Source organism: Anopheles aquasalis, chromosome 3, assembly GCF_943734665.1.
Source record: "Anopheles aquasalis chromosome 3, idAnoAquaMG_Q_19, whole genome shotgun sequence".
Taxonomy (NCBI): domain Eukaryota; kingdom Metazoa; phylum Arthropoda; class Insecta; order Diptera; family Culicidae; genus Anopheles; species Anopheles aquasalis.
The window spans coordinates 14,802,261-14,830,000 of record NC_064878.1 but is presented as its reverse complement, the minus strand read 5'-3'; the positions used below and the strand labels follow the sequence as shown (position 1 = coordinate 14,830,000).

The window sequence follows — 27,740 nt, the reverse complement described above, 5'->3', positions numbered from 1 at the left end:
CCCATGCGTACGTACGCGAGTAGCAAATCACCCAAGGTAACGGCAGCAGCAGCCTCCTCCGTCGCGACAGCAGCATTTGCAGGACCATCTACGAGCAGTTCTCCGGCCTCATCGACGTCTGGCACCGGCAACAAACCGGGACGGCCCAGTGCGGCAGCGATTGCACTGCGCGAGCTGAACGCCATCAAGGAGGCGGCGATGGCTGTGCCTAGCAACAGTGCCACTTCGTCCGGTGCAGGCCGAGGACGTAAAAAGAGAGCAACAATCAACGCCATCTTGGATATCACGGATGTCGATCCGGCGGATGAAACGATTCAGCTGCCAAATCCGGAGGAACGAAACAATTCGCTCATAACGCTCAAGATCGATGGGACGGTGTTCGGGGATGATGATAGTTTGCATTGTATCGCGGCCAGTCCAAGTCCGGGCCAGCAGGAATCTTGTGAATTAACCGGCGCAGTGACGCAAACGAAAAGACCCTCATCCGGTCGGGGTCGTAAACCAAGGGGTGCTGGCACGGGCATTGGCAGCAGAGCTCCGGAACGCCCCGCCGGCTCAACGTTCATACGAAGATCGTACAAACCGGTAAGCGGAGCGGGTGCAAGCTTGGAAGAGAACGCGGAAGAGGAAATATTCAAAGTGACGGAAAGGAAATACACGCCTTCTCCGTTGGCTGGCGACAGTGCAACTGATACCGGAGAAGATTCCGATATTATAATGCTACAAGCTGATGAGATCATAAATGATATGGATCCCAGCGATGAGGATTGGCAGGAAGGCCCGGTGCGGTCGAGTGGTCGAGGACGGGGCCGTGGTGGTAGAGGATCACGTGGTGGACGTGGTGGTCGTGGACGTGGAAGAGGCCGTGGGCGCGGTCGTGGAAGCAGATCACGGGGTTCACGGTCACGCGGTGCTGGAAGGCCATTGCCGGATATTGTCGATGCTCGGAGCAGCAGTAGCCCAGAAGCGGAAGAAACTCTTTGTGAGGTTCCGGAACCGGATGGCGCTGGTGTGGTGAAAGAAATGATTGTTGTCGCGCATGTGGACGATCAAGTTATCACAACGGAGCTCGTACAGGAAGTGATTGTTCAGGAAACACCAGAAGAGCAGCATTCTCTAGAAGTATCGAGTGCTCCTTCACAAGTCGAGGTCACTGTGGAAGCCGATGACAAAGCAACTCGGAAACAGGAAAATTCAACAACGGTTGTGGAACAACCTGCGCCAAGTATCGAAGCTAAAGTAGACCTACAGAGCATCGATCCGATTACCACAACAGCTCCAACCGATGTGTCCACTTCAGTGGACAACACCACAAAGTCAAGCAAACAAACGGCCACCACAGTTAGTGTTGAAGAATCAAAACCAGCGGAACCATCGGTAGAGAAAGCAAACTCACAACCAACTGGTAAACCTTCTCGCCCAAATGATCGGCCAGAGTCGTTGGCATCAACCGATCGGTCAGAGGAGAAATCACGAAAAGAAGATGTACCCTCGAAAGCTAAACTGTCGACACCGAAAAAAGAACGTCACGATAAAATCAGAGAGCCTCCGGCGAAGAAGCAGCACAAGGATAAGCAATCGAAGGAACTGTCATCTTCCAAAGATCGCTCGCGATCGGAGAAATCATCTCGCGATGAAAGTGATGCTCGCCAGCGCAAGAAAGATAAGAGACGGAGCGAAGAGGAAGGACGAAAGCGAACGGAATCGAAAGACCGTAATGTCGAGAAGATTCGTTCCAGTAAAGATGAAAAGGATCAACGCGCTGGCGACCAGAAGCATACCACTGCCACCACGAGCGCCTCAAGCGATCGTTCATCGGAACCTACAGCGCAACAAGAGGAAAGCAAAAAGAAGCCGGAAACTAGTGATAAAGTGATTGTGGCACCGACCGAGGTACCACCGAACCGAAAACGATCACTAATCACTCCGATCCGTGCGGATAAACCGAAGAAATCGTTCGACACCGAACTGCAGGCCCTGGAGATGCAACCGATTCCACGTAAATCATCGAGTGATGATCCTCGGCGTCGTGAGGCACGCGATCGAGACGATTCCTCATCGTCCTCATCCTCGAACAAACTTGACCAGCACAAGCAACAACACCATCAGCACCATCACCATCATCATCATCACCACCACCACAGTTCGTCGAAACACAAGAGCAGCAAACCTTCGGAATCATCGGGGTCACGTAAATCCGACCCAGGACAACGGTCGAAGGAGGAGCGCCGAGCGAAGGATGAGGACGAGAAACGTCGAGCAGCAGAGAGTAGCGCATCAAAGGTGGCGCCGAAGAAGAGCACCACTGCATCAAGCTTCCTCTCGGAAGCAGCTATTCACGATCGATCGATCATCAAAAAGTCAAAATCGAAAGATCGGAAAGAAATCGAAAAAACCTCGAAACCCAGCACCACCGAGAGCATGCCCGGGACGGTTGCAACACCCCCAAAACCCGAACCGGTCGCACCAGCGGTTGTTCCTACGACGACGGAATGTCCAGAGAAGAAGAAACCCATTCTCGAGTCTGTTCCTGCTGTAGAAACACCACCCGATGAAAAGACGGTCCCTCCACCTCCTCCAGTCGTAGATACGATTCCAGAACCCGTTAAAATGTCTCCGGAAGCGGGTCCCAAAATTGTCACAAAAGCATCGCTTAAGATGTACAAAATGGAACCGGATGAGGGGCAGGTACGCCCGGATCCAGTAGAGGTGCAACCAATAGTGCCGGCCGTACCGACTGTACCGGAGTTGGAAATGAAAGTAGAACCTCCAGTAGACCCTCCTCTGCCTCTCGAAAAACCGATCGAGCCCATCCCGATCGAGGAGAGCGAGAAACCGGACTGTAAACCTCCATGCGAGCCACCATCCACCGAGGTAAAGGCCGAGGAAGAGGAAGGAATGTTTAGCGAAGCGGAAACGGTACGATCGGAGTACAGCGTTGGGTTTTCCGATGGCGAAGGAACGGTTGCAAGCAGCGGTGGTCTACCATCGGAGGATGATTCCGGTGTGCGCAGTGGCGTTAGCACACCAAGCTGTGACATGCAGTGGGACGATGAAACACTACCACCGGAACCACCGGAACCAGCAGAACCGTTGCCGACGGGTCCAGAACTTCCTGACAACAGCGTCAACACCACCGCCGCCGCTGATCCTCACTCGCAGCGTGTCGATATGGTGCGCTTGATCGAGAGCTACACGGATGACGGAGTGATCCGTCGATCGACACGTATTAAATCCATCAGTTCCCAGAAACAGCGCACCAGTGGTCATGGGTTGGTGAGAGACAAAGATCGGTTGCTGAAGAAGTCGAACACTGCGGTAAGTACTTCAGAGCGAACGGTGACATTATCAAGACAACAACACATTGATTCCGTTGTTTCTTTCACAGGACGGAGCTGGTTCGCACGGAGCAGGAAGTGCTCCTGATGGAGCACCATCACTGCAGCACAGCAGTGGTGCGGGTTCTGCGAGTGGTCCGAACTGGCCAGTGATTGCGAACGAAGGTGAAAGCGCCAACAATGAGCTATCGGAGGAGTATCTGCGCGATATGGAGGAGAAACTGAGCCGGTTCGAGACGATCCGGGAGAACATCTACTATAGCGATCGTATCGTGAGCCGGGAAGCGAAAAAGATGACCTGCGATTGCTTCCTAACGCACGAGGACATCGAACGGGGTGAGATGGGCTGTGGGGAAGATTGCCTGAACCGTTTGCTGATGATCGAGTGTGGTTCCCGGTGTACCGTGGGGGAACGCTGCACGAATCGGCGCTTCCAGCGACAGGAGTACGCTCACTGTCAGGTGTTTCGTACGGAGAAGAAAGGCTTCGGTATTCAGGCGAGCGCACCGGTCGCACCCGGGGAGTTCATCATGGAGTACGTCGGCGAGGTGCTGAATGGTTCACAGTTCGATCAGCGTGCCGAGGCGTACTCGCGGGACAAGAACAAGCACTACTACTTCATGGCACTGCGCAGTGACGGTATTATCGATGCAACGACGAAGGGTAACATTTCGCGCTTCATTAACCACTCGTGCGATCCGAATGCCGAGACACAAAAGTGGACCGTAAATGGGGAGCTACGGATTGGTTTTTTCAGCACCAAGTACATCCTACCTGGGGAGGAGATTACGTTCGACTATCAGTTCCAGCGGTACGGCCGTAAGGCACAGAAGTGCTACTGTGAGGCGGAAAACTGTCGCGGATGGATCGGTGCTAAACCGACGCAGGAAGGGGATTCGGATGAGGAGGAAGGAGATGAAGACGAGGAAGATGAGGAAGGTGAAGAGGAGGAAGAGGAAGAGAGCGATGAGGAGCAGAAGGAACGTGGGCGAGGAGCCACTGGCACCGCTGGAGAACCGTCAATCGCCGGGAAAACATCGAAAGCGATCTCTTTCGCCAAAGATCAAGATGATGAGAAGCGTACCACGGAATCGTCTGCGACCGTTCCGGCAGCTCCGGCCACGGCAAAGCCGAAGAAAACTCGCAAATGTCGAACGGCCGTCCGGCAGAAGCGCCGTTTGCTTCACGAACTGCACGAGGATGCCGATCTGGAGGAGGAAATCAACATTCTGCTCAAGACGGGCCTAAAGAATCAGGCGCACACACTGAAGCTATCACGATTGATGGTGCGAGCGAAGGACATCAAGTCTCGGAGCCGACTGCTAACGTTGCTTCAGAGTGGTGAGCTAGCGTGTCGTCGCCTGTTCCTGGACTACCACGGGTTGCGGCTACTGTACGGTTGGATCTGTGAGTCGACGGAAGCGATCGAGGATCTCAAGTTCCGCATTCAAATCCTGGACACGCTCGATAGGCTGCCGATTCCCAACAAGACGATGCTAAAGGATAGCAAAATTCTTCACACGATTGAGAAGTGGTCACGACCGGAGAAGGGCAAGGCGAGTGCTCTGGCTCCACCGCCAACACCAACGCCGCCACCACCAGCACCAGTACCAGCGCCAGTGCCTGCACCATCGGTTGCTGTTGAGACCGCAAGTGGCGACCCTGCCGATAAGGAACTATCGAGGACGAGTTCACCGAGTGATAGCAATGGTGCGGGCAGTGACAGTAGCAATACGAGCCAGCAAGGAACCGATGCAAAGCAACAGCAGGATCAGCAACAATCCGTCAAAAAGGACGTTCTAGGGAGTGTGGATGTTTTGAAGAACATGCCGGAACTGTTGAAGCTGGCCGATCTGGGTAAGCTGAAGGAAATCATCAGCACTTGCGACAAGGAGGTGGAGAACAAGGAAAAGGCAGCTGCGGCCGCAGCAGCAGCAGCGGCAGCAGCCGCCGAAGTCGCCAGTGGGTTACTGTCGGATATAGTAATCCCCGAACCGGAAGACGAGAATGCCCCCGAGGAGCGACGGCTCGGTACGCAGATACGGATACTGTCCTGCAAGCTGCTCATCGCCTGGACCAACCTGAAGGAGGTGTTCCGCATCCCGAAGAAGGAACGTATCGAGCAGATGAAAGAGCACGAGCGTGAGGCGGACCAGGGGCTTGGGCTCGGTGATCATGGTGATCAGGACAAGTATTCGCACCGTTACCGTGATAGTGGGCGATGGGATCGCTCGCGGGAACCGAAAAGACGTCGATCTCTTGATGATCGAGCCGATGGCGCCCCGGCATACGGTGGTGGCGCACCGGGGAGTAAACTGAAGCGGCCACCCTTCCCCGTACCTTACGGTAGTAACAGTGCCAGTGGAGGCAGCAGTGGTGGCGGCGGTCTCGGTGGCCTGTATCCTCCGTTGAAGCAGGATAACCTTTCGAAGCAGGAACGTCGGCAACTGTTCGAGATGAAGGTAGCGCACGAGGAAGCGGAAAGGCGTAAGAAGGAAATGTGGCTGATGCACGAGAATGCCTGCTATCGGTTCGGACTTAATCCACATTTGACCGCACCGATGGACATACCGGTGCGCATGAATCCGGCTACCGGAGAATACTTTTCCGAGGACGATCGCCTGCTACCGACACCACCGAGTCATGCGTACTTTAAGATTCAACCACCGCCCATGTCGACGAACCCGGAAGATTATGAGCTGCCACCGATCAAGCTGCCCGCTTACTGGCGCTTTGCGATCGATGACCGTGGTCGGTTGTACTACTATCACGTGAAGGATCGTGTGCCCCAGTGGGAACCACCGAAGAAGACCCAGGGCCAGGGAGCGACCGGGGACGCCCCGTTTGCCGATGAGGACATCTCGATGAGCTCCGACTCCAGCACGACCGATACGTGCGATTCGAGCGAGGAGGAACTGACGCAGCTGCTGGAGCAGTTGCTTAAGAAGAAGCGCAAACAACAATCGAGCTTTAATTTGGGTAAGTTTATTTCATTGACTGCTGATTTACTGAAATCATGACGTCCTGCGTTTTCTCCACTTTTTCCAGACGATGTGCTAGCCAAACCGGACGATATGAACGAGAGTATGTCGAAGCCGGTGCTGAAGCAAGAATCGGGAGACGGTTCACCGCAGATGCTGACGCTGGAGGAAATCTTTGGAGAATCGGCCACTGCGGCGGCAGCAACACCCGCCACGGAAGAACAGACCACTCCGGCCTCACAGCAGCTGCCCGTGAGGAGGAGGCGGAAGCATAGCTTGAAGTTGGTTCAAGCGCGCATCATCAGCGTAAGTTAGCGTGGTCATCATGATCGCAAATGAATCAAAGATCAGTGAATTGACGTTATTCCCTTTTCCTTACAGCCGCGCACGGAAGAGGACAAGCAGTACGGACAGATGGAGATGAAACGGTACAAAGAGACAAAGGAGAAGCTGCGTAAACGGAAAGAGGAAGCGAAGCGGTTACGTGCCCGCACCATGTTCGATAAGACGCTCGCCGACAGTCCATTCAGTGGGCCACTGGACAAAGCGAACATCGCAACGATAGCGGCCGATGGTAACGTGATCGTTGCTGGTGGTGCTGGTGTAGGTACTGGAGCTGTTGCCAGCGGTGGTAGCGGCGTTGGAACGGCAGCAACCATCAACGTTGGCGGTGGTGTCATTGGCGACAGCTCTCTGATCGATGACGATCTCGTCGTGTCGCACAAAATCGTCGAGGACAAGTGCATCGTGGATGAGTTGGACATTTTAACGAAAAAGAAAAAGATCTCTCCGTACGAAGAGTGGAAGAAGGTACAGCAACGGTTAGGTAAGAAGCGAAAGCAAACTGAAGAGGCCAGCAATGAATCAGCAGCAGCGGGAACGAGTAGTGGAGCATCTGGCGAAGCAACCGCAGCGGGCACGTCGAAGCTGCCGAAGCGCAAAAAGTCCAGCAAGGGAGAGCTGAACAGTGAGGAGGCGCGCAAGATTAAGGAAAAGTTCCGCGTGGAAATAGCGGGCGTTATCGTGCAGCATCTCAGTGGCTACCGGAAGGAGAACTGTCCAATAGGGCGCATCACCAACACGGAAGATTTTAAACATCTTGCACGGAAGGTAAGTACCGCACCGTAGGTTGGTGGGAAGGATGGCGTTTGATCCAGAGGGATAAGGTTTATTGATTGCTTCCCCCTCTCTCACTCCGTTTCTAGTTAACCCATTTTGTGATGCTGAAGGAGCTGAAGCACTGCGACAACACTGTGCACGTACTGGAAGTGACCGAATCGGTTAAAACAAAGGCACGGGAGTTTATCAAGAAGTACATGGCCAAATACGGTGCGGTGTATGTGCGTGGAGAAAACGAGCTCGACTATGCCAACGTGACACTCTGAGAGGAAGTCGGGGGAAAGCATCCGGAGCTGCCGCAACCGGTCACCGCGACCGTACAGCAACCGCTCTGAATGTGTTTCCCATAGCAACGCCAGTGACACAGTACGCGTTTCTGCATGGTGCATCGTACTCGCAGGGTACGCTACATTCGTATTTTTTAAACTAATTTAAGACAATTACGTTTATGTCTTACTAGCAAGGACTCGGATCAGCGTGGCCGCGGTCCAGAGCGAAACATGTTTTCTCTGTGTGCAAATTAGTTTTTAGCTCAACTGATGCGACTGTAATAAAGTGTACATTGTATTTTAATAGTACTGGTGTCTTTTGTTCTGTTGAGTTGGGGAAAGGCAAATGCGGAAAAGATGCTTTCTGTGTGCTTCTAAGCCTTGAGCGGTTTGTGTTCGAGTGGGTTCCGAAACCGCCGATTCAAATGTGATTTCCCGGTTAAACCGATTCACACGCGGATCCGCCGGGCTGTCACCCTCGGTGACGTTTGCTGGCAGCCCGGCGCAGTTCGGTGAACGTCAACGCTTGCCGTCCCTTTCTATTTCTTTTTCCGGTCAACCATTGACAGCGACGGTGAACGCATTTTCACTACGTAAGTAATTTCGGCGTTAATTTTGCTGCAAAGTGACGATAAATCGAGTGAAAATGGTGTTCCAACGGCATCGAATGATGGTGGCCACGACGGACTATCGAGCGGAAGCGAGCTTTGGGTTGCTTTGATCGAAATTTACGCGTAAAACAGTCTGCGTGGTTTGCGGCTAACCTGGTCTCCCTCCTCACGGAGCGGTGGATGTGTGCTTGCACCCGTGATGTCCCGTGGCCGTGTGGCGAGCGGGGTCTGATGGTGCCGAAAGGAGTGAGGAACCGGTGCCGACAGGAACACCATTTCACTCGATTCTATCCGTTGTGGTGCACAGTTTATGTTCCCCGGAAGTGGCTGGTGGCGCTAATCGTGGGCTGCTTTGTTGTGTTCTTCTTGTTTGCAGGCCAAGATGGGTAAGATTATGAAGTCAGGCAAGGTGGTACTCGTCCTGGGGGGACGGTACGCCGGCCGCAAGGCCATCATCATGAAGACGTTCGACGACGGAACCTCTGACAAGCAGTTCGGCCAGGCGCTGGTTGCAGGCATCGATCGCTACCCGCGTCGAGTGTCGCGACGAATGACCAAGGAGCGCATCCATAAGCGTTGCAAGATAAAGCCATTCATCAAGGTAAGCGGGGCAATAATAAGCGTGGTATCCGTGAACGTGGGATCTAATTTGTTTATTTTTCGTCTCTCCCCCCGCGCAGATGCTGAACTACAACCATCTGATGCCAACGCGTTACAGCGTGCCAGATGTGAGCATCGACAGCAAATATGCCGCAGCCGATCTGAAGGATCCAGTCAAGCGGAAGAAGGTCCGCTACCAGATTCGTGTCAAGTTCGAGGAGAGACACAAGACCGGCAAGAACAAGTGGTTCTTCCAGAAGCTCCGTTTCTAATTTTCCCCCTGTAAGGCGGCGCGGCGGCTAATGTAAGAGACGAGACTTTCGTTCGATTCGGTGTGATGATTGCCGGGTTTGCTGGCGTAGTTAGATGTTTGTCCGTTGTGGAAGCAGTGCCTGTGGGATAGTAGGCCGTGCGTTGTGAGCTGGAGTTTGCCATCCAACGAGCCATTTCCCCAACGACAAGCAACCAGCGGCGCCAGCGAACGGAGAACACAGCCCCAAACATCCTCAGTTCTCGATCGGTTGGCACGAGTGGAATATCAATAAATTCGTGAAAAACTGAACCCCTACACGGTGTTCCAGAGTAACCCGTCCCTTTGAGCTCTATCCGAAACGCCGACTATTTCTGGCCTACTTTTCTGTTGGTATCCACGCCGCCCAAGGCCTACTCGATGTGGGTCCAAAGTCTTTGATCTGGGTGCAGGTGCAGTTGTAAATCCCGAGCAAACGGGTGTCCCTAATGTGTGTTTCTTTTCTGTGATTTTTAGATTTTTAGATGAATTATACAAATTGTGTGAATCCAGAAGCAAGACTCCGATATTGCATCAATTCCACGCTGTAGATTAAAACGACTCAAAACCACAATGCTGCTTAATTTTGGTCCCGCACTGTTTAGTAAAAAAAATGGACTTAGTTTATACCTACTAGTTGATCAGCCATGGCGAGATTATTACGATTTGTTGATAATTTCCACCTTCATAACGATATAAAGTTATAATTCATTATTGTTTCATACAATTACGTTAAAAAACCTGCTTAAATATTCAATTAAATGGCCCTACCAAACTAAATTGCCTTAATAAGCCTCCTTATTGAGCCGATATCTAGATTTTTATTGAGGCGATTTTGTTGGCAGGGAACGTTCGCGTGAGTCGCGGGGTCGTATTTTTGTGTTGTTTTGCGAATTGTGCGGTTCGAAGGGAAAATACTCAGCTGCTCTTCATTGCGTGCGTTTTGCTGTGAATGAGGGACTGAAAATCTAGGTTTTTCACGTGCGATAATCCCAAGGACGGTTCTAGCAAAGAAACAAATTGTGCCTGGTCGGTGTACTACGTAATTTCCGTCGTTTGCTAAACAGCTGTGCGACAGGAAAAGGTAAACAAAATGAGGGAAAGGTCACAAAGAGGAGTCCGAGAATTCTATCCCGAACTCGACGAATCTGTGCAGTTTTCTTTTGTTTGATTGATAACGCCAGCCAGGGATATGAATGAACCTCACGGGCAGCAGCATCACCAGGAAGCCGTTCTCGGAAGAAAAATAATTTAAAAATAGATCCTCGTTGCGTTGAAAGGAAAAGCGAAGGGGAGAAAGTGAAGTGCGGGGACAGAACCATCCACCCGCACATTGTGCCTGCGAAAAAAGAAGCGTGAAACAATTCGTTGACCCCCGCTGGTCGTGGTGTTGGATTCTAGTTCGCAGCGACAACCATAATCGCACCGATCGTATGATCTGGCTGCTATCTTCCGACTCGCAGCCGCCGACGGCCGCAAACACCCGCTCGTGGACAGATAAGGAGGCTCTGGAGGCTCCCCCCCTTTCAATCCAAACCGGTTAAACTGCGAGAGGCTTTTGGGTCTTTGGCGATTGGCGCTTCGGATGGCACAGGGTTTATGCGAATCATCAAAAGAAAACTGGTTCGAGAGGTCCCAGATGTCCGCTTTATTAAAACATTTGACGACGCCATCAAATTGATCCCGCTGAACTTTCCATCTCGCATCTCGAACGCACCTTGGTAACCTTGGTAACGGCGATGCGCACTACTGGCTGCGGCGAATGCACTCCCACCAGAGTGCTGCCATCGTGACTCACGACGAATGCATTTTTTGCGATCGATCCAGGCAACCATCGCCACAGTTCTCAAGTAGCAAGTGCCTCTGTAGGGTCGCTGTTAAATTACGGATTCAAGAGTAAATGTGAGCCCCATGGGAAGGTATTTAACGCAACATTTCTATTTATCCGCTGGAGTTCGTCCAACATGGCGCATTGCTAGACAATTTTCATTCCAAACTCGTGAAAGCCCGGCAATTCTATTTGAGTCTCCTTCGGGTGCCGCGATGCCGTCATGCGGACGCTGTTTGGTGTGTAAATAGATGATCCCACCCTCATCCACCATCGGCACACACAGAGACACTGTACCGCCTACGCACCACGAGCTTGTGTGTCTCCAAGGCGTCCAGATGGGGCCCGCTGCTGCTGCAACGGGATGACATCACGATGGTCGCCGGTGTTGGTACTAGCAGCAGCACCAGAGCATGGGACTGCGAGCGCCACCCCGATTGTTGTGGATTGAATGTGAACGGCGGATTGATCCGCTTGCTTGGTTGCTTGCTTGCTAGCCTGCTGTGTTACACAATCACCTCACCGAGTCGGGCACGATCTTGTGTGGCCAGTTTTGGAACCCCGTGGCACCACCACTACCACACAGCTGATCTCGCGGCATGGAAAGGGAGCTGTTTGAATTTACCACCCAGCGCGTGCTCTAGTCTGTGGATCGCATCCCGAATTAGGAGACAAATGGCGGCGAAGGGCTTACCCCCCAAAAACAGCAACAGCGGTTGCCTTCGAAACAACCCACTTCCTCTCTTGGCCAACTGTGCGCGCGATGCCTAGGGTAACGCGCTGCCCTGCGCTGGTTTCGTTCGCTAGTTGGGTCGAGGTCGTTCGGTTTTCAACCGCTGCACGTGTGCGTGCGCCGTCGAGCCATCCTTCCCCACCACTTTTTATGCTGTGCGTCGCGATGCTTATGGTTGGCGTCGTCACTAATGCAACGCATAAACAGTCATGCTGGGTCATTTGGTTTGTTTGCTTTGCTAGGTACTGGATCTTCCGCACTGGGTGCTCTGTTGATTTTACGTCGCTTTCGGTTGCTGCATCATTTGTCCGCAGGGTCCCGGACTTTGTCGGACTTCTTCAACCCGCATTCCCGCGTAGGTGACATCATGTGCTCGGCGAAGAGTGGAAGTGGACAGCATATTTATCCACATCGTCGATGATTTCTTCTTTGCCGTCGATCCGTTGAGTGGATGGTGACATCACTGGAGGCACCGGGAAGAGCTGCAAATACTGGACGCTGCCTGGGGAAGGAATTCTCCATTCCTCTCACGTTTTGCCTTTGATAGAACCAATTTAGCGAACCCAAGACATTATCCCTCCAGTCACCGCGGTGTCAGTAATCATGTCAGCGTGAAAAGTAATCTATTTCCATCGCAGTAAGCCTAGCCGAAATTTGCGCAAGTGATGGTGTATGCAAATTCCTAAAATTCCTCTTCGTGGCAAAGTTGCCTGGTGAATTCGGTGATATATTCGAGAATTGTATTCGATGAACATCCTATATATGGTGGGGCCACCGTACATGGAGCAGTCGCTGGATCGTAAAAAGTATATTTAGAGGTGTGTCGCCTGTCGCTTCGCTTGTTCCAATGGTACGAGGAAGTTATATACTCGAATGAGACTGAGGTTTTGTTTGTTTGTCTAAAATTGATGATCTTTTTGTGTTTGTTTGACTGGGATATCCCCCGACGGATGTAAAAGGGAAATGTGGAAATGTATTGCATGCTTCCGTATCCCCATCAGTACATTATTGGGTAACACGCTTACTTCAATCGTTCAAAACACTCAAATCCCATATGCTTGTTCTCATTTCAGAAATACTCCCTGGAGTCGCCACAATTCACACTTTAGCAGGCTGTGGTGCAGTGGCTAGGTTGCGGTGCCCCCCGAACGTTGAACTCAAGGGACAGCTTCTTGGTTTTCTCATTAGCAACTAGACGGCAGGAGCAGACAAGTGTGATTTGCTGCAGCGTGAGCAGCCAGAAGCATGGGAAATGTGTTAAATAAGCTGAGCGATGCTTCGCAGTCATTGCGTGGCCGCAAACGGAAACGTGATGAAACGGATGGCGACGAGAGTGGTAACGATAGTGATCTGCTGGATCAATCTCTTCACGGCCCGAAACGGTAACTCGACGTGCACTAGGATGGTTCGTCTGGAGCGTTCTGAGATGCTAATGTTTGCGTTTTTGTGATTGCAGGAAAAAGTTAACTTCCACCGCCAAGTACATCTATCAGGCGCTGTTTAAGGAGGAGCGCAACTCGGACATAACCGTGCATGCGCTCGGTAAACACTGGCACCTGCACAAGGTTTACCTAAGCCAGAGCCCTTACTTTGCGAGCATGTTCAATGGATCGTGGCGTGAAGCGGATAAGGATTATGTGCACATTGAAATCATCGATCCGAAGATTACGCTCGAATCGTTGTACTCCGTCTTTGGCTCCCTGTATATGGACGAGGTGGTGTTGGATCCAAAGGAAATCGTATCCACCCTAGCAACGGCCACACTGTTCCAGCTCGACGGTCTGATCGAACGTTGTGCCGAGGTGATGGTAGAGACGACCTGTGCGGATGTAAGTAAGATGGCAGGAATGGGGTTCCTTCTCGTATTTGGCCCTCTGCCAAGTGTCTAATGCGCATGCTGATGCTCTTTTGCAGACGGCTGTGCTTTACTACGAAGCGTCCTGTGAGTATGGGGTGAAACGAGTGAAGCAGTTTACGTTCGGTTGGTTGCTGGTGAATCTACTCAACACCTGCCGGAAGAAGGCCAATACGTTGAGGCTTATCAGCGTCGAGCTGATGGAGCAGCTGATCACGAGTCCCGATCTGTACGTGATGCAAACCGAGTTTGGCCTGTACACGTTGCTCCGATACTGGATGAGCTTAAAGCTGTTTCCGGCAAACCTAACAACCCCCTCGGTCCCAGTTACTGGCGAAACTGACAATGATCCAGTGAGGGAAAAGTACTTTATCGAGCGTACCAGTGGGGTGCCATTCCTTCGAACACCCCAAGGCGCCCCGTTTGAGCGTGTGTTTCGGGCTCTTCGTTTACGGTACCTACTGAATCATCACGTCGATATGCGCGTGCTACGGGAGGACAATATCATTCCGTCCGATTGGTTGCACGAGCCGCTGCTGGAACAGTGGAACAGTATACTGTCAGTCGATATGTCGCTCGAGAAGGAGCTCAAGTGTGACGAGCAAACGTTTCTGGAGTCCTGCATGCGCTGTGGTCGCATTCTGCCCGAAAGCGTAACGCAAAAGTGGCGCTGGACGGGTTTTCATTATGGGCTTGATTTGATGCTGTTTTCGGACTCGCGAGCATTGCGCATCAAACGGCACCACCGTACAGAGCACGAGCGTCTGTTGAGCCTGCAGGTGAAGCGTCAGTTTATGATACGCATCTCACTTGCCTCGCTAAACGAGCTGGGCCAAATCAAGCACGAACAGAAAACCGCCATCCAGACGATCTCGCTCGAGAAGAACGAAGAAACGATACTGGCCGTGTACGATCGTGCCCTCACCTTTCCGATGCTTATCTGCGTGAACATGATGCTCGTGTCACCGCCAGAGAAGAAGGAACGCCGTAAGCTAGCACAAATTGTGGACGATGAAGTGGCTGAGTGTTTAGGCCAGGATCAGGCTCGTGCACTATCAGAACCATCGAGTGGTTGTTCGAACGCACCCCATACACCCGCAGCAGATGCGACGAGATCCAGCAATACGATACCCGAACGCAGCTTGGAGTTGGTCGAAGTGCCGGTTCCTAGTGGTCCGTTGCGGGAACGAGTGGCTTGGGTAAACGATTCCTGATTGGAGGTATTCTACGATGGAAGGGCCCGCACATTACGGTTTGAGTGAAACTGATCCGGAAGGGCGTAAGTGTACTTATAACGGGGGTGTGTTTCTTTTCTATCTTCAGCAAAAGCACAATAATCGGAAAATCGGATGGTGCCATTATTCTAAAAATCTTTTTTAGAAGATTTTTTCGACTTTTTCCAGTTACTAATGATAGATTTATCGCAGAAAGATTGATTATATGTATATTTACATGTCTGATGACTAGAGTAATATCGTAAATTCAGTTGAATATTCAATGATTCTGAATCCAACATTCATTCACAATCATGCAGACAGTTCTCGAAAGCGGTGCGATACTCGAGCAGCGAAGAGTTGTAGCAAGTCTATTAAAAGTTGAATGTGATTAACGCACAGAGCTCAGTGCCACAAAGCCACTCAAGATCCTTTATTGCAGGGACTTGATTCTTAGAAGGCAGTTGTGTATAATAGTAGGCCGACAAGTGGTACTGTCGCACAAAGAAGCAATCAGGTGTTGACATATTTCAATACGAAAGTAATAGCGCCACCATGTACCAACATTTAATTTATACTCTTCCGCAATCATGCGAATGCCTAATAATTGTTCAACATTACCAGTAAACTTAGGAGCTCAGAACCAGTTATTATGAGAGCCTTTAAGCGTGAAAGGAGGGGAACATGAAAGAATAGAATAAATAAGAACCCCTTGTTTAGTTTGCACTCAATAATATCAAGAATATTGAGCATAGTCATAAGCCGCTAGCAGATAAAGCTAAATCGGTGTTAACTCGCAGTGTGCAGTGTTACGGTTCGACTACATTAACCTAATAAACAGAATATCCATCTGTTTTTTGGCAGAATTTTTATACAGGAATTAAAACTCGCGGCTCCAAGTCAAACATTTACGCGTTGAAAGAAATACGGTTCAATAGCTTTTGGGTTTCTTTTTCGGTTCTTTATTTTGCATTTTCTTTCTGTTACACTTTCTTGTTTTCCTCCTCTTCCGGATCATATCGTGATCGTGCCTGATCGTGCTTCACTGTTTTATCCTGCTATTTTTTTTTATCATGGGCAACAATATGGCTCGACGGGTATTGGGGAGTGATCTGTTGAATATGTTGTTCTATTGATTTCACCACTCAATTTCTCTCTTGCTTAATTCTTTTCGTTTCAGCCGTTCTAGTGCTCACACTGAAAGGATCGCTCAGCAGCGGGATGGTTAGTGCGCGTTGCTACGCTTCCCTGTTTCACGCGCCACAAGGTAGGCGACGCCAATGCAATTTTATATTTTTTCGATTGAATGCTTTTCCGTACTTCGAATTTGCTATATAAGTGTGTTTTACGCCAAGTGTTTTTTTTGTTGCTTTTTTTAACCCCACATGTTTAATACGATTATAAAAATATTTGCGTTTCAATGTTCGCGCCCCCTTTTTATGAGGGGTGGTTTTATATTTTACATTAATTCTACGACCGCTTCACCGCGCTGTATAGCTTGTGATATACTAATGTGTTCCTCTAGCAACTGTCTTTCGCGACATCTAGCACGGGGTCTTCTTGCTTTTGTTTTGTGATTTCTGGGTGCGGCAATCGACGACGAAAGGGCAAGAGAGGAGGTTCCCCGTTTGAGTAATTGGCAATTCCAGGTTTATCACTTCGAACCAGCTGCTGTTTGCTTGCTTAATTTCTAAACTATTTCATTTATTCACCTTCTCGACCTTTTGCCCTTTTTTAAATTACGCAAGTTTGAAATTCTTATACACAATGATAACCAGGCCCTCGAGATAATACGGGTGGGTGCCGTCGTCTCGCCTGGAAGAGCAAAAGATATTTGAAGCAATAACAAGCGGCATAATGTATGTACCAAGCAACACAGCAACAGAAGGCAACAGTTAGTCTTTTTGCTTTTTTTCTTTAATTTTTTGAATGTTTTCTTTTCTTCTTCTCTTTCCCCATTCACTGTGTTCGGAACAGAACGCATAGACGATGGGAATGGAGAATGGAAACGGAGTAGCTTCGTTCTGAACAAGTTATCTAACTTCATTGTTAATGTTCATCGTTAATTTACCAATTCCCACGTTGCTGTGCTGCTGCTCTAGCACTTCAACAAACGCTGATTGACAATTCGCGAGCATTTTAGCTTGAGGGAGAAACGCTTGCTTCGACCATTCTTTGTCTGTTCGGTTTCCTCATTCTCTAATCATGCTACTCGTTACACTGTTGTTTATGGCTTTATGTTGTAGAAGTACCACAATATTCATCACACACGCAAGGCATTTGCATTTTTACTTAGCATTTCATGAGGGTATATGTTTTCCTTTTTGTTATGGTTGCTTATTGTTTTTACGGAGTTTTTTTTCTTATACTGTGGAGTTCAAGTGGTGTCCTAACTTGTGGTCAGTCGTTGTGTGCCTTTTTTCTAACAAATCGTTATAGAGTGAAAGAGGGACAGATTTGAACGAGTGCCATTTTGGTAGCTGTTCTAGTCGAAATTGTTTGTACTATTACCCGTTAATTGGGAGCTATTTTTGATTTTACGGTTCAAACGTTGTTTAATGTTGAATTTGATTTACTCATTATCAATCGGGTGAGGCTGCTTTTTTTTAAATAAACGAAAGCAAAATTAAGCGAGACGGAACCAAAGATACTAAATTATTGATCCATACTTTGCTTAGAAGAGAAAAACTAAATTCAAAACTCATAAAAGATGTTGATGATTCAGGCATTGAGTTTTATTGAGATAAAAATGTAATTCTGCATTCTTCTTAAACCTAGTACAAAGTTACAATAAATAACCAAATCAATAGGTCTCGCTCACGGAGAGCACTGCATTGAGACTCCAATTTGTTCCAGCTTCTAGGATTCTGTTCAATTTGTTGCGCTGTTGGTACAGCCTTGTATTACTGGTGTGTCGTACAGTTGTTCTAAGTTTGCAAACAGAAACCATCAAATCCGTATCCTCCGCCTTCCCACCCTACACATCATTTATCGGCTCAGGGTTGAAAGACAGTGAACAGAGAGATAGAGTGTGGTTGTCCACAAAAAAGTGTGTAGAGGGTTGGCCTCTAGTGTTATGCTTGCTTAATGGGGTTCTTGTTTATAGTTTCATCAAGATTGTATAATTTAGAATTCGATTTTCCCAACCACTTGGCCTGCCACTGCTCACAACGCATTCGGTTTTGCACAACACTATTCATCGCATCACCTTCTATACCGCGGATCCGGAATGTACAACGCTCTGACGTGAGTACTTTCTTCCTCTTGGCTTAAGCTGGGACATGATAGGGTAGGTGTGTAATATGGTAGATGAGTTTGTGTTTTTAGGAAAGCTAACACACAAGGCCACGCGACGAGTCTGGCGGGTGGGGCGTATGAATGATCCGTTACCTGCTTAATCAAATCGAGGTTGTTCTAGGGGCGAGGAGGATACAAGAAGGCGCAGGCGCATCAGATTCTTCGTCTATATGTACACAGATACTTTGAAGTAAATTAATTAACTGCTACACATTATACTTACACCGCAACGCTTATTGCGCGCACCGCTCCGGTGGCACGTTGCATCGAATCAATCATACAGGACCTTACTGGCTACTCTTAGTTGCTTAATGCTCTCTAACGACGGGGCTGAGGGGCGGGGGAACAAGGTGTGTGGGCGCGCGCGATCGCAGACAGATTCTTTCGTTCTTGTATCGTTGCTTCTACGGACTTTTGGTACGGAATCATCTTCATCTTCGACATCATCGTCGTCATCTTTACCATTCTAGAAGCGTTCGTTTTGCGTTCAAAACATGCATGCACTTCTCTGCTTCTTTATGCGTACTGCGGTGAAGCGCCATTCTTTTATCATGCTTAGCCCACAGCGATACCTATTTGCAGCGGGAAATTATGACAACAGGTGCGGGTGGGGTGCGGGGACGCTAACTCACCCGGCAAGCCTTAATCGTAGAATCGTAGTACATCCTTAGCGTGACTGGCTTACGTACTAAAAACAAATTGTTTCTCGTGTTTTGAAGCGAAAACATATTCCATTGGGATGAAAGGCGGATGCTGTGGTTGGATAACGGATTTGCAGGAAACACATCCGCTTGTCCGCTATCAGGGAAAGAGCTAACAAGAGGGACAGAAAGAGAGAGAGAGAGATACTGACTCGGAAAGGAGATGTTGGTGATCGTTGATAGGGAAAGCATAGATCGGGAGTAAGAGAGAGAGCAGAGAGAGAGAGAAAGGTAAGAGGGGCATATTCTGGACTTAGATCCGGTGGCAAAGGTAAACGGTTGCCGGAAGGAATGCAGCCAGCACCAACGATATACTCGCCAGTGGCCGCACACTGTCGGCTGGACTGCCGTCAGATCCGGTGGCCGAACTACGGCTCGATACATCCAACGATCCTTCGAACTTCTCATTGCTCCGACTCGTGAGGGACGCATCGAGCTCGCGGCTGCTCGCTGGTACATGGCCGATCTCGTTGCTCATGCCATCATCATCAATGACGCCACCTTCGGTCGGTGTACTGTTGATCGGCGTCGGGCGTAAGCTCGTTGTCCGCTCGGTTGTGGACGTCGTCGTAGTGGTGGTGGTAGTGGTGGTCGTCGTGGTGGTGGTCGTCGTTGGGACCAGTGTTCCATTCTGTATCCAGTACACGGGGCTGAATTCAATCTTTACATCTTCCATATCGCGGCTAACCAACTGTTTTTTTTTTTGGGGGGGGAAGAAGATACGGGGGTAGTAGCGTGTTAGTTTAGTTCTTTCGGTGTCCTTCCACGTGTGTTCCTTACGATAGCGCTCAAGGATCGGCTGACGGGATCACTGTTGTCGTCGTAGTACGCCTTCAGGATGGCCGTGTACGGGGCTTCCAGCTCGGTGTAGTTACCGTATAGCGTCACGTTGATGGCGGTACCCGGATCCAGCATCGTATTGACAGCTTTCGTCTGAAAGAATACGATCATACACAGGACAGTGGTTAATGCAGGACAGCTCCACAGAGAGTCTTCATGTTTTGTTTACCTCAAAGCGACGCTCGGAACTCTTGATACCCCAGGTGATGTTGAAGGATTGACCGGCGGTATCGTATACGCGAGTGGGCAGACTCTGCACCACACCCTCATGTTTGCCGTAGTATTTCTCCTTCGTGTAATCGTACGTAATGACCGTTTCCGCCTGGCTCGTCTTGTCGTCCGTGTTCGAAAGGATCGTAGAGCCTAAGAACGAGATACTCGTATTACTAGTGACCAACCAATCGATTAGACATCATTCACGGCGCTAGTAACATACCCAGAACGGTCGTGTTCTTCTTGATGATCGATCGCAGCTTGTTCAGCTTGATGTTGCGCAGCTCGTAGTTGGCCGGTTCGATTTCCACCAGAATCTCACCACTGTCGTGTTCCTGTTGGCGAAAGGAAAGGGAGTGAATTGAATAACGCCTCGCTCTCCTCGAACATCCGAACGAAGCAACCACTAACCGTGCTCGTCTTGGAACCTGCCGACGGTGCATGGATACGTCCGACGAGGCGAATGGTTGGATCAAAGTTACCCACGATATAGGATGGTCCGTGCTGATGCTGTCCTTCGCCATGTCTCGACTTGATGCGTGCGATGTAGTAATCCGAATGCTAAAAACGAGAAATGTTTAAAACAACGTCCCACGTGATCCATACTGAAAGGCTTACCTTGCCCGTGCCAACGCTGACGGCACCCCCGAAGATACCGGCGGCATGGTAGCGGGTCCAATGTTGCCACTTAAGCTTTCCACCGCCTCCCATGTTGATCAGTATTTCGTGCGCATGGTGACGCCGTATCTCCGACTCCTGGGGTGCTACGATGCAGATCGTTTTCCTGCTACCATCGTCCGCTTGCTCGGTCACCGTTTGGCCCACAGTGTACGTACCTTCGATTTCCACCCGGCAGATGTAGCTCGGTGTGTGTAGCTGTTCGCGGTACAGAAGTGTTAGTCCTTTAGAGATTCTGTTCGGTAAAGGTTTTCGGTTACTTACTTCCCCCTCGAGACTTTCCTTAGATCGTGGTTCCGGTTTGTAGGATGGTACGGCGTACTGTAGGTGTGCCTCGGCACCGGTAAACTTCTCCCAGGCCAGCGTGCTCGAGGTAACGGACTGTGTGCTGGTACCGATCACTAGCACCTTGAATACGCTGTTCGGGGATGCATCGATGGACTGCGGCGTCAGGAGTAGCGCTAGGACGACGATGGAAAATGCGTATGCACTGGCACCGATGATGGCGTTTCGCCGGCTACTGTTGCTGTGCTGCCATCGTACGTTCGCCATGGTTTGGTTGGTATGCAACTGGACTACTCTGTTCGATTGGAAATGTAGAAGCCACACAGTTCTGTAAAGAAGAGAAGGGGAACGCTGCTATTAGCGAATATTGCAATCGTGAAGTAGGATCGTGGGATGGGGTACGTAACGCTGCTCATAACAAATTATGCTTTCACCATTCTAACCCATCAATGGAGTGTCCAGGTGAACGTGATAAAAGTGTCTGGTAATCCTGCTAGCGGCCACGGAGGAACTCCATTAAATGCTACCCGAAATAATTGCATCGCGCTCAGTAACAGATCCGATAGAAAGAGAGCAGTAGCAGGCGGCACAAACCATTAAACCTTTACTCGCTGCACGGACTACTTTGTTCTGTCGCAGCGTCAACGATAGCAACGGATGCACAACTGCACATCACACCTTCACGCAATCCGATCCGACCGTCCGTGTTGTCCTGGGGGGCCCGGTCAGTGTCATTTGAAAATTGCCTTTGTTTTTGCTCTGCATTGCTGCTGCACGCTCTTTTTCGCTTCACCGTGTGCTGATGCACTTCACGCGTCGGAAAGTTACGTATATCCAGGACATGTGGCGCTAGTGGGGTCGCAGGGTCGTTTGAAAAATTGCACAGCCACACGCTGACGCCATATGGTCGTCAGGCCTCGGCCCAGTCTAGACGGGCTATGGTCGGAAAATGATATCACGGGCAGCAGCGACACGGACCATGGGCAAGCTTGGCACAAAAACTGTTCCTTTCTTTTCATTGCCGGTCGATTTGGGGCTCGCTAGCTGGCTCCATGGGTGTAACACAGCTGAGCTTTTTTATGATACTATGTCGCCGCCCAGATGAGGACACAAACAATCTGTTGTCGTCGTCGTCGTCGTCAATAACACGAGACGGAGTTGGTCTAGTCGCTTGCCTTGGTTGACAGACCACCGGGCGCCTGGAGACCTGTCCTGTCTTTTGGACAGCGCGAGGTTCTCACAAATAAAAATGGATAGAACGGAAATGGAAGAAGCATGAAAGAAGCGCGATCCAGCATGGTCTTCGTTCCGTCAATAACGAATGGCCAGCGATTAAGTTATTACGGCATTCCGTGCACCATCTTCATCATCTTATCGGCAGCGGATCGATGATTGCCATCGATTTGTGGCGTCTTTTTCTTCCCCAAAAATAAAGGGTTTTTGGTTACATCTTTACCTTCGAACCTTCGCGCACCTTGCCACTCCCAAACTGAAACCCATTTCATTTCAAATGGACGGAAAACAGCTTCGTAATTGGGCCGTTTGTCATTTCGCTTATGTGTATTGCCGACTGCTTCGCGGAGGTCTGCGGTTGGAAGGGGTTTTTTTGGGCAACTTTAATTTGAGTTCCCTTTAGCGCTGCTCAGTCCTCCAATGGCATTGGTATTCGGATACGCTTTAATGGTTGACTCCGGTTGATTGGGTTTCCGCTAGTTCCTCTGGAAGAAGCTAGGTCCTCTAACTCTTTCTTTCTTCTCTCGAGCAGAAGAGTAAGGAATTGAGGAAAATTGTTGCCGTAAAAGTGACCCGTCGGTTGAATGGACACCAGGGAGCACCGGCAGTGAACGACATTTAATGATTCCGGTCAGCAAAAAACGTGTCGCAAAAGGGAAAATCGAATCATAAACCACCTCCCTCGGGCCGATGTTGTACTGCCATCGGTGCATCATGTGGATCATCGAATTGGGACGAGCGTAATTCCCACACTCCTCAAGTAACGGGTCTTGCCGATTCCGAGCCAACGTCGCTCATCTCCGGACGAGCATTGACCGGTAATTTATGTTGACCGCATCATCGACGTGGTTTACTAGCTCTCTGTGCTAAGGTGTTTTTATTGCTGTTGAGATTGGATTTGCGAATACCAAGGGACAAGAAAAAGAAGAAGATTCTAGCCCAAGATGTTGCCGAAATCGGTGCTTGAGCATTGGGTGCCAACACTAACGAATCGCGACGTGGACCACGCACCACGATTGGGACCGACATTATTGAACATTCGTTCCAAATAATGTGCGCAGGCGAAGGACCCCGACTCTGAGTGACAGTGGCGACATGATTCTTCGACGCGAAACTCCCACAGAGACACAGAGAAAGGGAAGATAGAGCGCGGATCCTTGGAAGGCAGACACCGCGTCGTGGGAGTTTGCGATGAAGACGACCACCAAGGATCGACGAAAGGCACACATGCTCACACAGTATAGTTTCACCCAATTGCGGGTTGTTTTTCGACAAACAATGACTCACTTTTGGGAGGCCCCAAGGTCGAGCAACGGGGGTTTTCGGCGGCCACCTAAAGGCAACTTGTAGTGTGACGACAGAGATCCTCGGAGGACAATAAATTCCCATTTTGGGACTTTGTTATGAAAAGGCAGAACGGTGGTTACGGCTACGGCCATAAACCGGTCCGAAAGATATTAATCAGCCAATTGTACCGCCGGTCTTTGGGGCATCTCGCTTAGCATTCACGGGGGTTCGAGGTTTGCGGAAGGTCAAGCTTATTTGAAAGTTTTTATTAGCTAATACCATGCCGCACGCTACGGACCTGCTGTGCCGCATGTTTCGCAATCAATATTTGCAAAAAGAAAGAAGGCACACACCGTCGATCGATACGCTGGCGGACCGCAGGGAGTGGATTGCAAAATTTTATTTCTGGAAAAAAGGAGGGCAAGCGAAGTGGTTTTGATTTTGATGATGATTTGCAACAGACACGCGATGCAGTGCACGTGCAGGGGGGCGATGTTACGCAAAACACCCAACTCTTGGCCTCATGAAGTCAAGTGGAACGCTTGAATTTGCAAGATCATTTTGCGACCCACCGGATCGTTATGATGCAGATATTAATTAACGCACACACTGATACACAGGGCAGGATAGATGGCGACAAACAACAGGGAAATAAGCCTTTCATCAGCGCATATTAGTGCTCGTTCACGTCACGTAGTGGAGTGGCGAGTGCACGCGAACGAAGTCGTTCAGGATGTGTCGAGTACGAGAGGGTTGGCTGCAAATGACGGGTAAATGATCAATTGCACCGAAGTGTATGGCGACGTACGGACGACAGTTGGTCGGTCACCAACAAAATGCTCTGTGGAATGGGGCCTCATGAAGTGATCGCAGAAAGTAATTAAAATTAGTGCATCATTCGATGCACCTAGATGAGACCTCGCGTGGTAGCTTGTTTTTTCTTCAAACAAAAAAAAACAGCCAACTATTCAATGCCACTGGAAGGGCATTATCACAACTGTCCGGTTCGAGTGCATCCGAGCAAGCGTTGCATTTGTTGCGGGAGAAGATCGCGAGCGCGCGCGCCCGTTTGATGAATGGCGAACGGATATGCAAATTGCGAGTGTGATGCGTTAAGTGAGATTTTACCGTCCGGAACGGTGGCCAGGCCCGTTGCATAACCGTAGAGAGCGCACTGTGGTCACCATCATCATTTCGTCAGGGCCATTTTGCAAACGAGAGGATCACTGCTGCCGCCGCCGCCGCCGCCGCCCGTGATGGTGTCGCGTGAATCTCGATTGCAGTAAAAGGCGGTGTAGAGTAGGCCACGGGCCGAGACCTTTCGCACTGACACGACGTAGTAGACCATCATCATCACCATCATCAACGTAGCGGGCTGGTAATCGATTCGCGGCAGCGGCAGCACCACTGCGCTCATCGCACGCTTTCGATAATTAAATGACGCCCCAAAAGTGACGATGAATGCTCGTAAATGAATGTGTGACGCCATTTTAGGAGAAGTCACACGACGACCTGCATCACATTCATGTTTGTCATGGCATCCATCAATTAAAGATGTTGTAATCATGTTTAAACGCACATTTATCTCCGGTGCTCAATCCGGGCCAGTTAAAAGGAGGAGGAGGAGGAGGCCCTGCATTTGGGTTCAAGTCAGGCCGACACCTTTTAAACGACGATTTTAATGTGAATAAATGAGCTTTCCCTTTTCAAAACTCTCGTGCTGCTCGTGCTGTCACCCGGTGGGGGGGGCTCGTGGGATGATAATCTGTATAAATATTATTCATGCCTCGTGTGAAGCGACTGCACTGGCCTTGCATAATGATTAGCATCGTGCACGTGTGCGCACGAGCTTGTTCCACGAGGAAGGCACGAGGTGTCGACCGTGCTTTATGCGCTAGTAATCCGGCCAACCCAGGTGTAGATCCAGGGCGAGATAAATATGAAAATCTTTGCATCGTTAATGGAACAGTTGGGTCCCCAGGTGGGAGAAGGTGGTGTATAAAAAATTCGTTCAATATCTCGGCATCGATAATTAGTTCCGCCTTTTTTGAATAATGATGTGGCAGCTAGGCCTTTTCTCTTTCGAACGCTAACAGCCAGCGCACCAGCCACGAGGGAAAGGCGCGAGAACCGAACGGAAAGCATGATTGAAGTACGTGATTCTGGTCTCGATTCTCGCGCGAATGCTATACACCGTACATCCGGCGAGATTCTTCTACGAAACAAAAGAAATGTCGAACTTGCTAAAACCGGCTAGTTGCGAAGGGAGTTGAGATAACTCAAGGTTCGCGTAACCAAGGCAGATGATGATGATGATGATGACGCACCTATTGACCAACCGGGGCCTACCTCCTCTAGGCTGGCTCTCTTCTAATGAGGCAAGATTTTTATGCTAATGAACATGGAACACCGATGGAACGGTCGCAGCTTCGGTATGACCGCATAAATTTACCGTTTACTCTGTACCTTCCCCGTCCTTCCATTCTACCGGGCATAGCGATTATATAGAATAGCGAGAGGACGGCGAGGATCCTCCAATCGGCACCCGAAATCATGGGGCGTGCATATTTTGCCCAGCTATTTAATACGCTTTTTTTGCTAACACGCAGAACAAGACCGTTTAGCGAAATCACTAATTGAATCGGGGGAGGAGGGAGCCTGTGTGGTGATTGGAAGAACTGTTTTCTCACCTCCGGAACAACGCGCCATCGATCGTGTATGGCGACAAAGACGTGTTTGATGGATGGCATTTGTTATGCTTTTATCTCGAAAGCCCGCTAGAGAGCCCATGAGTGTTCTCCGGGCGATAAATCACCGTGTGGCTTGCTGTGGCGACAAAACGATATGCAAATAGACGTTTGCGAGAGTGTACAAGCTCTTCTAGGATACAGATTTGTCATCGCTTGACAATTGGCAACGAAAGGAAGGAAACATTGTAGAAACTCCAAACAAAACGGTTCGCATTTATCTCGATCCGTATTGATTCCTTTGGCAAGTTGGCCTTCAAGCATCTTCTAGCAAAGCGACGCCCCGGTTCGTAATCTGTACTGGACCATCTTCATAACCAGAGGCCAGCACAAAAGACCACTCTACACTTCCGTTCCCCGTGGCGCGTGGAACCTGTGCTCGGTCGGTTCTTTGTTAATTAGGATTCTGCACACCAGGAGGGGGGTTTTTTTCGGTGCGAACTACGCAAACACTTCTGAAGGGGCGGGCGCTTCAAGTATGCTCCATTAACAAAAGCAGGTCGCCAATCATTTCATCCTTCTCCAGTGTGTCGTCGCTAATTCAGGCCAGTTGGTCACACCGCCGCAGCGGTACTGGAAGCTGGAGCAACACGATTTAGAGATTTTTTAAATTTGAATAAGAATATGCAGCGGGGCGAGTGGCGTGAGACCGATCCCGGGCTTAACGCTTCGCTTCAAACCAGTCGTCGAGATTTTTGCGTCACCTTTTTGTTTGTGCCACCAAAGGAGGAAGGGTTTTGTTGATGAAACCGAAACGTGTGCTGGATGTGCTCGCAGGCTCTTGTGCAACACTGGAACGGATGTTTGCAATCGTCAACCGGAACAGCACCACCACCGCCAGGTGGCGTCGAGAGAGAGGGGGAGGCCAGAGGATGCACTTGTGAGCCCTGTGCTTTTGTGGTGCTGGCTTCGGCACTTCCTCTAACCAGAAAACCAGCCCGGCGCGCGTTGATGGAGAGAAGATTTATGACACCGAAAGCCAGCCAGCACTAGCGGTGGTGTGCCGGGACCACCGAACTAACAGATCACAGATTAATGGACGCATTCTGGTGTGTGTATTTTCGCATTTTCTGGCCTGGCATCGAGCGGAGGTTTTTCGCAAATGGTCGATGGCCGTACCATCAGTAGCCGCCTGATGCCGTTTCATAGAATTGAAAATCAAATTTTGCTTCTGGGTTTTCGGACAGGATTGTTTCGTAATTAAATTCGGTTGCTCATCCTCGGCACAAAATGAATGCGCAACCGGCAAGAACGACCGGACCAGCACCGGTACTTTCACATTTTTGCCAACATTTGTTCCATTGTTTGGTTCCAGCAACCGGCGCGAGCCACGCCAACAACGGTTGGCATTTGGTTGCTTTGACCTTCTCGTGCCGCTGCCACTGATGTAGCTCCACGATTGAAGCAGAGCGATAGGAAGCAGTCAGCCGGACGACGGCGACTAGATTGGGCTTTAATATCATAAATCATCAAACCGCGTGCGCGCGCGCTCTTCCACGACCCATTCTGCTCTGTGTGTTCTGTCCAAGAGCTTTCACTGCCGTGGATGACGATCCGTAGGGCTTCGTAGTGGAATGCCAAAAAGGGTGGAATGCAACTCCTCAACACTCGTTCACTCGTTT

The 27,740-nt window shown here is 50.0% G+C and overlaps 4 protein-coding genes across 7 annotated transcripts in view; 3 read left to right on the top strand and 1 right to left on the bottom strand.

Moving 5' to 3' along the window:
- Nucleotides 1-8,016, top strand: part of LOC126576101 (probable histone-lysine N-methyltransferase CG1716) — an 8,884-nt gene extending 868 nt beyond the window's left edge. The window contains exons 1-5 of the mRNA XM_050237211.1: nucleotides 1-3,318; nucleotides 3,389-6,317; nucleotides 6,387-6,625; nucleotides 6,701-7,429; nucleotides 7,525-8,016. The exon at nucleotides 1-3,318 is cut by the window's left edge and continues 868 nt beyond it. Coding sequence (XP_050093168.1) covers nucleotides 1-3,318; nucleotides 3,389-6,317; nucleotides 6,387-6,625; nucleotides 6,701-7,429; nucleotides 7,525-7,704 — 7,395 coding nt within the window. The 3' untranslated portion in view covers nucleotides 7,705-8,016. The remainder of the gene's footprint in view (nucleotides 3,319-3,388; nucleotides 6,318-6,386; nucleotides 6,626-6,700; nucleotides 7,430-7,524) is intronic.
- A 198-nt stretch (nucleotides 8,017-8,214) lies between these two features.
- On the top strand, nucleotides 8,215-9,486 carry LOC126579044 (60S ribosomal protein L27). Its single transcript, XM_050242257.1, has 3 exons — nucleotides 8,215-8,300; nucleotides 8,695-8,919; nucleotides 8,999-9,486. The coding sequence occupies exons 2-3, from the start codon at nucleotides 8,701-8,703 to the stop codon at nucleotides 9,188-9,190; spliced, it is 411 nt and encodes a 136-aa protein (XP_050098214.1). The 5' UTR covers nucleotides 8,215-8,300; nucleotides 8,695-8,700; the 3' UTR covers nucleotides 9,191-9,486.
- Nucleotides 9,487-10,082: 596 nt separating this feature from the next.
- Nucleotides 10,083-15,711, top strand: LOC126574036 (protein germ cell-less). Of its 3 annotated transcripts, none has more exons than XM_050233965.1 (4): nucleotides 10,083-10,291; nucleotides 12,842-13,150; nucleotides 13,225-13,597; nucleotides 13,683-15,711. In XM_050233965.1, exons 2-4 carry the CDS (start codon nucleotides 13,014-13,016, stop codon nucleotides 14,835-14,837), a joined length of 1,665 nt encoding a protein of 554 aa, XP_050089922.1. In that variant the 5' UTR covers nucleotides 10,083-10,291; nucleotides 12,842-13,013; the 3' UTR covers nucleotides 14,838-15,711. The 3 variants fall into 3 exon arrangements, with proteins under 3 accessions (XP_050089922.1, XP_050089923.1, XP_050089924.1); XM_050233966.1 differs by lacking the exon at nucleotides 10,083-10,291 and adding an exon at nucleotides 11,080-11,126; XM_050233967.1 differs by lacking the exon at nucleotides 10,083-10,291 and adding an exon at nucleotides 12,540-12,586.
- A 1,837-nt stretch (nucleotides 15,712-17,548) lies between these two features.
- Nucleotides 17,549-27,740, bottom strand: part of LOC126574038 (protein unzipped) — a 51,553-nt gene continuing 41,361 nt past the window's right edge. For both annotated transcript variants that reach the window (XM_050233968.1, XM_050233969.1), the window contains 7 exons: nucleotides 20,831-21,179; nucleotides 20,507-20,764; nucleotides 20,300-20,449; nucleotides 20,112-20,223; nucleotides 19,845-20,038; nucleotides 19,616-19,768; nucleotides 17,549-19,526 (listed from right to left, as the gene is read on the bottom strand). In XM_050233968.1, the coding sequence (XP_050089925.1) occupies nucleotides 19,089-19,526; nucleotides 19,616-19,768; nucleotides 19,845-20,038; nucleotides 20,112-20,223; nucleotides 20,300-20,449; nucleotides 20,507-20,764; nucleotides 20,831-21,118 (1,593 nt within the window). In that variant the 5' untranslated portion in view covers nucleotides 21,119-21,179 and the 3' untranslated portion in view covers nucleotides 17,549-19,088. The remainder of the gene's footprint in view (nucleotides 19,527-19,615; nucleotides 19,769-19,844; nucleotides 20,039-20,111; nucleotides 20,224-20,299; nucleotides 20,450-20,506; nucleotides 20,765-20,830; nucleotides 21,180-27,740) is intronic.

Excerpts from the sequence above, each read along its gene's own strand:
- LOC126579044 (XM_050242257.1), top strand. The coding sequence starts at position 8,701 with ATGGGTAAGATTATGAAGTCAGGCAAGGTGGTACTCGTCCTGGGGGGA. Across the intron at positions 8,920-8,998 it reads AGATAAAGCCATTCATCAAG|ATGCTGAACTACAACCATCT; the intron begins GTAAGCGGGGCA and ends CCCCCCGCGCAG.
- LOC126574036 (XM_050233965.1), top strand. The coding sequence starts at position 13,014 with ATGGGAAATGTGTTAAATAAGCTGAGCGATGCTTCGCAGTCATTGCGT. Across the intron at positions 13,151-13,224 it reads TCTCTTCACGGCCCGAAACG|GAAAAAGTTAACTTCCACCG; the intron begins GTAACTCGACGT and ends TTGTGATTGCAG. Across the intron at positions 13,598-13,682 it reads TAGAGACGACCTGTGCGGAT|ACGGCTGTGCTTTACTACGA; the intron begins GTAAGTAAGATG and ends GCTCTTTTGCAG.